We start from the raw sequence: 12,410 nt of genomic DNA on the forward strand, positions 1-12,410 counted from the left end.
GAGAGTAGTACAGGATAGAAGAGTCATTGTGTCCCTTATAGAATTATGAAGGGTAGAGGTGTAAGTATGGACGTGAGGAGAGGATTAAGGGACAGCATAGTCCAACCGACTGTAACCTATGCAGCCAGGACATGGACGTGGGATGAGGCACACAGGTCAAGAGTCCAGGCTGTGGAAATGAGTTATTTTAGAAGAGCATGTGGTATGACTCGATAGAATGATGAAAGGGTGTATGGGAGATGTGGTATGGCAAGGAATGCAAAGGGAATGAATTGTGGAGTAGTAGAATGGATGAAACGTAATACTTTGAGGTGGTTTGATCATGTGGAAATATTACGACCGGGAGTTTACGAGGAGAGTATACGATAGTACAATAAAAGGGGTTGGTGTGAGTGGAGGAATACTGGACGGAGAGAAGCAGAGGAAGAATGCGTGGAATTGTGTATGCGAGGGAGCGTGTAAAGACAGGGATAAGCGGAGACATTTTCCTTGGCCACCCACACACACATGTATATATATATATATATATATATATATATATATATATATATATATATATATATATATATATATATATATGTAATCTGTGCCTGCTAGTATGGTTCTGTTTGGGTGTGACTGATCGAACGTGCAAGTTACCGATGCTGCATATGAAAGTATGTTTAGGTGTGCCGATGTTGCTCGTCAAAAAGCCAGATTTAATATGGTGGCTGTCGCACAGTGGCCAGCTAGTCCCCTTCCAACGCCTGCCTCTCAAGTTATCATTGCTCACGAGTCTCATACGAGGATCACCTGCAGCAGCCTCACGGGTAACAAAATCGGCGGGCATCAACCCGATATCATTATCTACGAAGTTAAGTTGGTAATCAGTGCATTAATCAGAAATATCATTACCCACTAGGGCAATTTAACAGTCACTCGCTTATTTGCACCTTGCAACTTTCACCTGCACCCGCCCCACAATTTATCATTGTAAATGAGGTAAAGATATCACGCTCGCACCAGCCTCACAGTTGGTCTGTGTTCTCTCGAATTTCACGGTAATGTTATTTAAAGAAATTTGGTGGCACGGGGAAACTTAAACATTACCAAACGAAGGTAAAGATAAAAGTATGTATTGAGATTTGTGTTATTTATGAACATAGGCTTTAATTCTATTGTAATTTTATTTCATGATGATTTTATTTTGGTTATGTTGCAATATTTCAGGGAAACAATTAGATGTATTCAATCTCTTTGACGTATAGAAAATTGTGTGCTTCTGATACCTGCTGGCGATTCTGTTTAACCTTTCACTTTCTTTTTTTTCAATCTCTTAAAAGTCACTTAGATCACTGATGATGCCTCGATTGACGTGGGGTCCAGCACTGGAGCAACATAGAGCCTTACTCTCCGCTGGTGTGCTCATGGCCAAGACCAGAGCCCCCTACGTTATCGTCCAGGTGAGTCTTTTGGGGTACGCCGTACCAGGGCTGCCTACCTCATTGCCCAGGTGAGTCTGTTGGGCTACAACCAGGGATACCCACCTCATCTTTCAGGTGAATCTGAAGGCTGCAACTAGGGCTGTCTGCCTTATTGCCCAAGTGAGTCTTAGGGCCACAACCAAGGCTACTTACATCATGGCCAAGGTGAATATGTTGGGCTACACTCAGGCTACACTCCCTACCTCATTTTTTGTGTGGGTCTGTTGGGCTAAATACAACCAACGCCATGGTTTTGGTGCTTAGCATTTGTTGTTTTGGTATATAAAAAAAAAAAAAACTGCTTGGAATTTTGAGAAGTCCGTTAACCTTATGTATTTGGAATATTCAGAGGGCAATTAACTTCATGCATTGAACATACATAAGGCTCGCTAAATTGTAATTGTCTGAATCTACGGCTGTGTTCAGGTGGAGACGGAAGAGTCGGACACGATCGAGAAGGGTTGGCTTCCCTGGGGATACTTCTGGCTGCCATCTAAGAAGGCGGCGCTTTATCTAAGGGACGCCGTCTCCTCCACTGACACTCTCACCAGAGTCAGGATCGCTGCCTGCCTCAAGGTGAGTGGCGTGAGTCCCCGAATTTATAATACAACGATCGTCCTAGGTTTAGAATCTCGTATGTAAAGTACTCAGCATGGTGACGTAAGAGCAATGGAGATGCAAATTGTATATTGTCTTTTGGGTTTCTGTCCACGGTTGGCGAATTATCACATGTGTATCATTTAATCGAGTCATTGCATTTAGACTATGAATTCCCATTGTCTTGGGTTTTGTTAGGGTACGGGCGAATATCCCGTATGTTTAACGTATGTTTTTTTTCTTTTTACATTCACGCAGACGCACTTTGGCGCCGCCAAAGATGAGGACACTCTTGCGGACGAAGTCGATAGGAACCATCCAAGGGTCAGAGTGTACAGACCTGATAACGGGGTGACCCAAATGAGACGATGTGAAGTCGCGGGGTCCGTCGGGAACCACTACCGAACCATATCAGCCTCGCTCTCCTCCGGTGTCGTGCTCCACCCGGGTAACCTGGTTGGTGCTGAAGCAGAAGTCCAGACTAACCTCACTTCTACTAACTTTAGTTATAATAATCCTGCCTTTGAGAATTGACTTGCACGGTAGAAACTTGGATATTAAGCATTTAGATAAATTTTTTTTCATTCCGAACTTTACTAACTAGTCAGTACAATGTAGTAGTGCATTTCTGGACAGTACACTGGCTACACCTGTATCAAAATGTCGTATGTTGTAGCTTTACTACCAGCCTCCAAAGCCCACACCTTCCTGCACAGGTTATATATCCATTTATCAGTTGAAAATTCGAAAAATCAGATACATTAAAATCAAACCCAAGCTATCAGACAATGAATTAGTACAATACCCAGTGTAGCATATATGGGTAACTTTTTACACTCTAAACCTTTGAATACTACAATTTGTCCTGTAGATTCTATGGTATATATTTTTTTAGTTAGAAATATATTTTTAGTGTCACTGTGTAGGTGAATGAGTAGAGCTTAACATTAATACAACTGTTTCCGTTTGATTATTATATCGCTGTAATGAATACCTTTCAGTGGGAGTATATGGTGAACAACGATAACTCAAAGGATACCTTTGGATGCTGTTAGTTTAAAAATTACTTTCTTCTAACAAGCTCATATTTCATAAGTTTTATAAGCTTTCATGGAAAATCGAATCACATTAGATTATATTTTTGTATTCCCTTTTTGAGTTCATTCACTCCGATTCAAACTGGAACCGTTTGTCAATATATTAAAATATCATGTTAACTGCAGATTTGTTCGTGAGTATTAATGAATTACATTCCTGACATTAAAAACAACTTATAGATGTTTATTGATACAGAGGAATTTGGTTCTGAATTGTCCATTGATGACTGAAGAAAGCTTCACGTATCTAGGGATGACAATTGTTATGACAATGTAGAGAAGAATGAAAGGTATCTTGTTTTAATATATCACAAAAGTACAAAAGTTATTATCTGGAGTCGGTGTAACGTGTTATGTTAGAAATACCTTTGGAACTTAGAATTAGTAACTTTAAACTCGTACTCAAGACTGAAATTTCAGGTTGGCTCGTGGCTCTTCGCCCACTTTAGAAGCACCTTACCATGGCCAAGTTAAATGTAAAGGGCACGTGTCTTTCTATATAAATTGCAGGAAAGTGCTATGGGTGCATTCTTATTAGTTATGAAGAGTTGAAGTTAAAATAGCTCATGATTAGATAGTACCTTTAAATATCGAGTATTATCGTTTAATGAGCGAGCTGGAAGTAAGGCGAGAGGACATTTGTATACCGGAGAAAATTTGGTGTGAAAATGGATAAGTAGTTATTCCATACGGAAAGTTTCAACATAACTCATTAATATACCTCTGTGGCCTCCAAAGTTTTCGTAGAAGTATGGCATTAAAATCGTTTGCTGCGGAGGGTGGCATTGGCCTGTGCTGTACCGTCTTGTCATCGGACGCCATATTGGCAGTGTGTAACCATGGCTACACCTACTATATTTCAACTAAAATACTAAAAATTAAGGTAAATCTTGAATGATATTGTTGTTAGATGAGGTGATTACAGGTTCTCTTGAGTTTTGTAAAAGTTCAATGTAGCTCTACATTGAAATTAGCTTTGGGAAGCTGTTACTCCAGGTGAGGCCATGCCTTTCATACTTCTTACTGATTTGAGTGCATCTTTGCCGCTGCAGAATCACCTGGAGGTGTTACCCTAAGATTAGATGATAATGAGTAATCATAGATACGAGAATAGTTGATCGTATGGTATTTTGGCAATTTTGGGATACGCAGTAGTATAATGTGTATGAGTCATTTACTCTGTTAGAATTTGCCTGAGAACGGAAGTGGTTTCTGCTTGTCAAATTCTTCTTAGGAAAATTTCTTCAGTGTCCTGCAGAGTATGAGATTTCATGATTTATTAAGAAAAGTAGATTCTGGTGTATAAGTGAAGGTTTGATAACTTAAAAGGCAGCCATTGCGGGCCAAATAAAGATTCAACCAGGAATGTAACAAAAAAGATGAACCAGTTGCATGGCTAAGTATACATAGTTCCCCTGCTACTGTGACATGAACAGTGGGAATGTGCCAAACTTGGGAAGCCTGTACTCTGTTTATTTTTATAGTAATGGTACTATAAAGGAAACAGTTTTGACTTGTTTATTTTTATAGTAATGGTACTATAAAGGAAACAGTTTTGTAAAAAAAAGCTGTGTTGAGAATAGTACAAATGAGTGGTTTGGCTTATTTAAAGTGCCATTGGGATTTTCAACTTTGAATGTTGAAGATTTTGATAGGCTGTGTTAGGTTCGGTTTTAAAAAGTCATGGAAGAATATCCCGATTGTGACATTTGTACATTTAATCAACTGTTGCTGTTTAAAGTGCACAGAACAATAGCCTCCCACCTTTTACAATACACCTGTCTTAAAAACGGTGAAGTGATTTACTAAATTCCTTATTATTTATGTAATGAATTGATACATTTGGTTTTGATTTTGGTTTAAATAATAATGTTTCAGTAGACGAAGTGGATGCTATCATGTATAGAAAATAGAAAAATGTATTACAGCTAAATCGAGCAGTACAATGTGGCAGTTTGTAAAATGTATGTTTTGGTAGGCATGATTGATTTTAATTGAAATTTAAGTGTGAACCATAATACACAACATAATGCTGTTAAGGAAATATAAGATATAGCATTTGCATTGAAAAACACCACGGCTAGTAAAATGTGACTTTAGGTTTAAGCAAGTGTGCACTCTAAGATTTTAGCCTTTATTCTCTTTATGCAACTCAAAATGAGTTAAATGGGGATGAAGCAACAGGAATAGGTCATTGCAGGTTTATGCAGCTGTAATTCTCAGTAACAAATAAACATTTGCATGAGAACTAGTTTCTCAGAAATAATAGTGATTATGGTGGCATAAACCAGCAAACAGCAGAGGGTAAGATGTTTTATATTGACTTTAGTGTAAAGAAAATCAAAAGTGTTGCTTTCTGAAATTTCTGTTCAGGAGTCATGGAAATGGTTTTTGTAGATTAGATCAGTACATATTTGTTTAGGAAATATTAGAAAAAGTTTAAAAGTAGTATATTTATTGTTCCAGAAATGTTTTTTATTGAGTTGATATAGAAAGATTATGAAATGTTTTAAGGTGTGGTTGAATATATGAGAAACAATTCAAGGCAGTGAAGAACTTATATGGAAAGAGTAGAATATTTTTAAGATGTAACTGCAATACACGTGTTAGGTCAGTGGTTAAAGGAAAAAGATGTCTGTGATGGTTGTTAGATGCATTGTGTACATATGTTGTAAGGGGATAGTGAGATAAGTTTTGGCCAGTAATGAAAATGTGTGTATGAAATTGAAGAATGCAGGGTATTCATTTTTGTCACCTCAGCTATATTATTTTTATGTTTCCTCTAGAAGAAATGCTGTTGGAAATACCAAAAAAGATTGGGAGAATGACAGTAATGATAATTGCTTTTCATTAGAAAATTAGAGTAAGTCCCGTTCAATGACAGGTTTTGCTTGGTTCCAATAATGGTTATGAAGTAAGCTTCATTTTATTGTTATTACTTAATAGGCTTTTTTATATCAAAAGTTTCATAAAATAGTTCTTATATTTGTTGCTTATTTCCTTTTCATGTTCTTGCTTTGCTGTAAGTACATTGCAGTAGCATACCAAGGAAAGCATGGTTATTAGAAGTTAGAGAAACATTTAGAAATCAAAACAAAACCAATGAAAATGTCACCTAACTTCTACTAGCAGCCACCATTTACCACAAATGCAATAATCTTGAAAAGCCTTATTTTTGTGGTTTAATGTTTCAGCCTGTATAGATGCTGGGAAGTGAGGTACTTTAAAAAAACAATAAACAAAAAAAATGCCCTCCGAGTGCAGGCCGCATTAGCACCTTTCACTTGTGTGGTAGCTGGGTAAGGTAATGACTAGGCTCCATAAACTAGGCTATGGAGCTTAGAAAATAAGATGCCTTCTGACAGCAGGACCAAACCTCTTTGCTTGTGTGAAAGCTGGGTATACTAACACCTAGTGATATAGAAGGGAATTAGTTTTGTAGCTTAGATCCATACTAGTGACACATAAGACTCCATAGCCTAGAAGTTACCATAGTCAGAGGGTGTATGTTCTATTAGAGTGCTTCAGCCTACCAAGAAAAATGTGGCATTAAGTGAAATAAATGTAGCTAATGCTTTAGAAAGCAATACAACCCATGAAAACCTCTGCTACTTCCCCTTTCAGTTGAGCAGTTGACAGTTACCGTTATCGGTGTTACTTGAAAAATGTAATTGTTAATAACATTGGTGTCATTGTTTTGAGAATAATATGAATATTATGAACTCATGTTTTGATTTAGTTCTTGGGAGGATTGATGTTGAATTTTAGTGCTCTTAAGCATAACCAAACCAAGTGAAGACCACTTTCTTAGCAGGTGAGAATGTCATTTTTATAGCATGTTTTACATTGATGAACCTCAGATATTCCCTGAGCTTCTTAGCTTTCCTTACTATTTGATTATGTAGTATCATATGATAAGATAATTATCACATAATGCTGTGTAAGAGAAGGAAAAGGCATATGGTAGATAGCTCAATAGGAATGTACCTGTGGGAATTCTGCAAAGAAGGGAAGAATACAAAATATGTAAGTGAAATGTTAAGAAGCTGATAGAGGAAAGCAAAGAAAGAGTACATGAAGATTTTGGAAGAAAGTAAGGGAAAAGTTTCAGGATAAGAAACTATACTGGAAGGAGGTGAAAAAGAAAAGAGGTGGATGTAAGAGTGAAAATGTTGATGTGATATGTAAGGAAGGGGTATTGCTGAATCAAAAGGAGGAAGTGAAAGGAAGATAGAAAGAATATTATGTGGGAGAAGGGGAGGCAGCAGTTGTTACATGCGTAGCTATGGAGGATGAAAGGAAGGATACAAGTGTAGGGGCCTATAGCAAAGAGGGAGGTAAGAAGGGCAATAATGAGGCCGAAGGGAGGAAAGGTATCTGGAAATGGATGGGAGTATGGCTGAAATGCTGAAGTATAGAGTTGAAAATGTGATAGAGTGGATGCCTTTTATTTAATGTATCATGGGAACAGAAGGTTGTGCCTGAGAATTGGGTGAAAGCTATTATTGTTCCTTTATTCAAAGAAAAAGGTGCTAAGGATGTATGTAGCAATTATAATACAGTGTCACTTAGCTGTAGTACCTCATCCTTAACAGGTCACTGGCGGAGGGCAACTCGTGCAGTATTTGCAGAGGCTCCTATCTAATGCTTCTGCCTAAATGTCCCTACATACTACTACAATCTACTGCTCATACTGTTTTGCCAAGAGGCAGGGCTAGCTCTTGGTGCTTACTGCAGAAAAATCTAGTTACGAAGAATGAACTGTTTGAGGTAAGTGTTGTAAAGTGTTGTGTATAACAAGGAGAGATTGTATATTTGTGGACAGAATGCCCATAGTCCATGTGTAGGTGAGACTTTATAACAAGGAGAGATTGTATATTTGTGGACAGAATGCCCGTAGTCCATGTGTAGGTGAGACAGAAAGAAAGACAGCTACTTGGGTCAGCTGTCACTGACTTTCAGAATACCCATGATGGTAGTACTGCCAGTATACCTCCCTGGTAGTTGGTTGCCAGCCAACCTATCTGGTTGCTGAGGAAACTGAGTGAGGTTAGGGATACTTCAGTTTAAGATGCTCGAGGAGTGATTGAGGATTGTTTGTAATAGTAATTTGTGTATTACATAGAGAAAAATTTATTCACTCATTACTAGGGAAATCCATGTTTCACTTTTAACATAGGCATAGGTTGGGGATGTTTTTGAATGATTCCAGTGGCCGGAGTTTTCTGATCCACCCCATGAAGTTGGTGATAGACAGTAGATGATTAGGCAGATAATACTGATCTCTCTCTCTCTTCCAACTTCTTTCCAGTTTCCCAACCAATAGCCATTACTAGAAATGTACTTTAAATGGATTAGGTACTGGATTTTGCTTAATTCTTTTTCCAAATTTTTCCGGGGTAGCAAAAAGAGGAAACACGTTATATTATGTTCAGTTCTATGTATTTTTAACATCATAGAAAGCATAGTAAAAAAAAAAAAAAAGATATGGGAGTAGCTGCTGAAATATGATAAAGATAGACTAAAGATATGGTGAAAGGGCAGAGTTGGGAAGTATATTCATAAAAGACAACTAGGATACAACATGAAATGTGTTGTAATTGAAGTTAAAGGAATAAAGTTTCACTGCATCAGATAACCTGTAAGACTGCAGTTTCAGAATGTTTAGCACACCAGTATATAATACTGCAATAAGAATATAATAAGTGTTAAGAAAACTTAGTGATGTTAAGTGTTCTTGTTAGTTTGCAGAATTTTTATCTTTATGCTGTTTAATTGAACTGGGTTGATTAACGGACTCCATAAACGTATTGCCAATCATAACATGATGATTATCTGTGTACAAACAAAGGTGATACATAAAGGGCCTTTAGGTGGATAAGGAAAAAGCTTTATGTAAAGACTGATTTATTACAGTGGAATTGTCACCACTTTTTTCTCTTTTTTTAATATAAAACAGGAATGTACAATGAAATTTGCAGATGAACATTAACAAAAACTACATAACTCCTGCCTTTTTTTTATCACCAAAAATGGTGAATGCCAGATTTACAATTACTGTAAATTACAGGCAAACCTCAGTAATAATGTAATTATGGGTCTATCATTTGGCCAGTAAACACTAAAGTATAACTCCTTTTGAAAAATCATTATATGGTTTTGCTGTATACTCCTGTAAAGCATATCTGACATAGAATATGTAAAATCTACATTTTGAGAGGTACATACCATAATTATCAAAACTTTTGGAGTACACCAAAAGCACCTATTAGATTTCCCTCTATGTAACACACTTGTGCCAAACTATATAGCACAACCCAAACACCAACATGAACTATCTTAAACATTTTTTTTTCAATGAGATTCCTATTTTATGTATAATCTAGTTTTTAAAACTATATTTTCCCATATGAAAATGAGTTAGATTCATTCATGTTTGATGGTAAAAATGTAAGAGTATAAGGGTAGCATTTGGTAGGAAGAACCAAGTTACTTACACTGTCAAATCTGGATTCTTTTTTGATTACCACAAAGCCAAAAGTTAGTTATATACCACTGGAAAGGAAAGACTGAATTAAACGTGTTCAGGATATAATGAAACCCCATGATAGGTTCTGATTATTATATATGGGAAAATTTGACCATAGGGTAGTATTATCAACAAAATAAGTTACCTAGCAAGGTTAAAACATTGGTATGTTATATGTAAACTTTTGAAAATCTGTGCTTTATTCATCCCTGTTCTTTTATCAGAATATGTATTGTTCCCTCGACCTAGTGTTTATTTCTTGCTTCTGACAACTTGTTGGACATTAACTATATCTAGTATTGTATAAGTTTAGTTAAAGGCTTGTCATTAGCCCCTTTGCAATGAACATATAGTTCATCAATTTTGGCTTTGTGTTCAACCAGGAATCCAGAATTAAATCTGTAAATGAATACAAGATCTTCACATGTATGACTGTTTCAGGTTCCATCTACATTATTTAAATGTGAACATCCATAAGACATTCAGAAAATATTTTCCTTGCATTTATATCTTTTATGTTATTTTCATGGATGAAATAATTTTGGTTTGCATTTTCTTTGTAATTTGGGTAATAATTTGGAAGTTACAGCCATGATTCTTTTCAGCTATCTGAATTATCTTCAGGTGCATTCAATCTTGCACATTTAATGGGACTAATTTTGCAGAGTGGGGTTACAACTCCACAAGCTAGCAAAGGACAGGGACATGTGGTTCCCTGCGGAAGATTTGCTATTTTGCTCACATCAGTTTAATGAATATTACAATATTATTACATTACTTATTTAGTGTTTGGGATTTTTGGTTGATAAAATTTTTGCATATTCATTTTTTTTTGGTCCTGAAGTGGACACTGAACAATCAAACATGGCCAGATTAACAAGGTTTGCCTGTATCTCAACACTTAAATTAATGTGAAGTACTAATTAGGAACAGCATAGTAATAATAATTTTTCATCATTCCTTCCGTACTTCTGTAGGACTGATCAAAGCACTTTTGAGAAGCATATGGAAAAGTTTATTGATACAAAATTGTTTGTGAAAATAGTGACATTATATTCAACTAAACAAATAGTATCACCCGATTATTTGTGAAAACTAAAGGATAGTATACTGGACTAAGTATCACTTACAAATACAACACTAACATACATTATGCAAAGGAAGAAAAAAAAATAAAGTCCAAAAGTAGAAAGTAAACATTTTTTTTGTAAGTGGGGTACAGAGCTGTAAAATGGAACATTTCATGTAATTCAAGAGTTAGATGGTATCCTCTATCTATCTTGTAAGTCAAAGCATTTTGAAGAGACTGAGCAAAATATATTCATTTAAGACTAGTTTACTCAGCATTTTAATTTGGTATTTTACTTTTAATTTATTTTGGGAAATCAGTGTCATCTTCCTGTAAGTGTGGCATACACACTTATAAGCATAACTTAAGAATGATATGTAGCAGACATTCCATATATGCACTGTAGACACTAAAAGGAAATAGTTGATAAAATTTTTTGAATGTGTATCAATGTTAAAAGTTAAAAGGCTGGCTGTTCCTTGCCTTTATACTGCTACTAAACAAGTGAAGCATGTAAATTGCCCTTTGATTTCAGGTACCATCATATAACAAATCTGGAGAAGATCTTTTATCACTTGTACCTGTTGTATTTTTTCTTCCCATCTCAAGAAGGGTTGAAATAACATCACTTCACAAAAACAGGTATGATATTCTAGTCATTATTCTAGTTGTATGGGGTTGTGGATGATAACTTTCATGGCCAACTTGGACAAGATTTGGGTAACTGGATAGAAGCGACACTTTATCCTAAACACATTATTTACATATATACAGTTCTCTTTATACATAGTATTTTATAACAGACATAATGACAGTCACAGATGAACTCCAGACATTCAAGCTTCTAAAGGGTTACATGTTAAACTACTTTATCACTTTCGGTACCAAAACTGGGATCTATCCATCCATCCAAAATTCTAGGTTTCGTGAAAAAAAATGAAAATAGGATTTCAAGTACCACTGCAACACTAACAAATCATGATACTTTTATAATAACCTCATTTATAAAGAAACATTGAAAAATTCACAAAAGCAGAAGCCAATCTCCATGTGAATCTGAACTGGAAAATGTTTTAATATTTTCCATTATCAGTTACCAAATTGTTGATGATTCTCATTCATCCATTAATCTTAACCCATTCATTGCAGCCGATACTACATATTAGGTCAGAGTTTTTATTTTTTCCTTTCATTGTGACGTGTGTAAACATGAAAATTCTTGAATTACCTGCCTCTGTATGTGTGGCATCCCACGCATTGTCTCCAAACATTACCACCTAATTTTTTCCAATATACTAGTCAGTCTATGCAAAAATATCAAGGAGGCCTGAGGCCTGTTTGAGATCTGTGCCCTCTCATGTAATAAGCTGTGGCATCCCACGCATTGGTGACAATACGTGGGATGCCACACATACAGAGACAAGTGAAAGGTTAGCCATGAGGCCATCCTTTCACTATGACGTGTGTAAACATGAAAATTCTTAAATCACCTGCATCTGTATGTGTGGCATCCCACGCATTGTCACATCAAAATTTTTCCAATACACTGGTCAGTCTATGCAAAAATATCAAGGAGGCCTGTTTGAGATCTGTGCCCTCTCATGTAATAAGCTGTGAAACTAGCAATATAATGCATATCCATGATGAAAACTCTT

General features: G+C 36.3%; 1 protein-coding gene across 4 annotated transcripts in view; it reads left to right on the plus strand.

The window, feature by feature from the left end:
* The window catches only part of LOC139759471 (sodium- and chloride-dependent glycine transporter 1-like), a 33,198-nt gene that overhangs the window by 16,257 nt on the left and 4,531 nt on the right, over positions 1-12,410 (plus strand). For 2 of the 4 annotated variants that reach the window (XM_071681633.1, XM_071681632.1), the window contains exons 13-17: positions 1,323-1,442; positions 1,890-2,039; positions 2,319-4,040; positions 7,753-7,927; positions 11,291-11,397. In XM_071681633.1, the coding sequence (XP_071537734.1) occupies positions 1,323-1,442; positions 1,890-2,039; positions 2,319-2,594 (546 nt within the window). In that variant the 3' untranslated portion in view covers positions 2,595-4,040; positions 7,753-7,927; positions 11,291-11,397. Of the gene's footprint in view, positions 1-1,322; positions 1,443-1,889; positions 2,040-2,318; positions 6,880-7,752; positions 7,928-11,290; positions 11,398-12,410 lie in introns of those variants that run through there. The other 2 variants (XM_071681635.1, XM_071681634.1) reach the window with 2 other exon arrangements.

This window comes from Panulirus ornatus, chromosome 33 (genome assembly GCF_036320965.1).
Source record: "Panulirus ornatus isolate Po-2019 chromosome 33, ASM3632096v1, whole genome shotgun sequence".
NCBI lineage: Eukaryota > Metazoa > Arthropoda > Malacostraca > Decapoda > Palinuridae > Panulirus > Panulirus ornatus.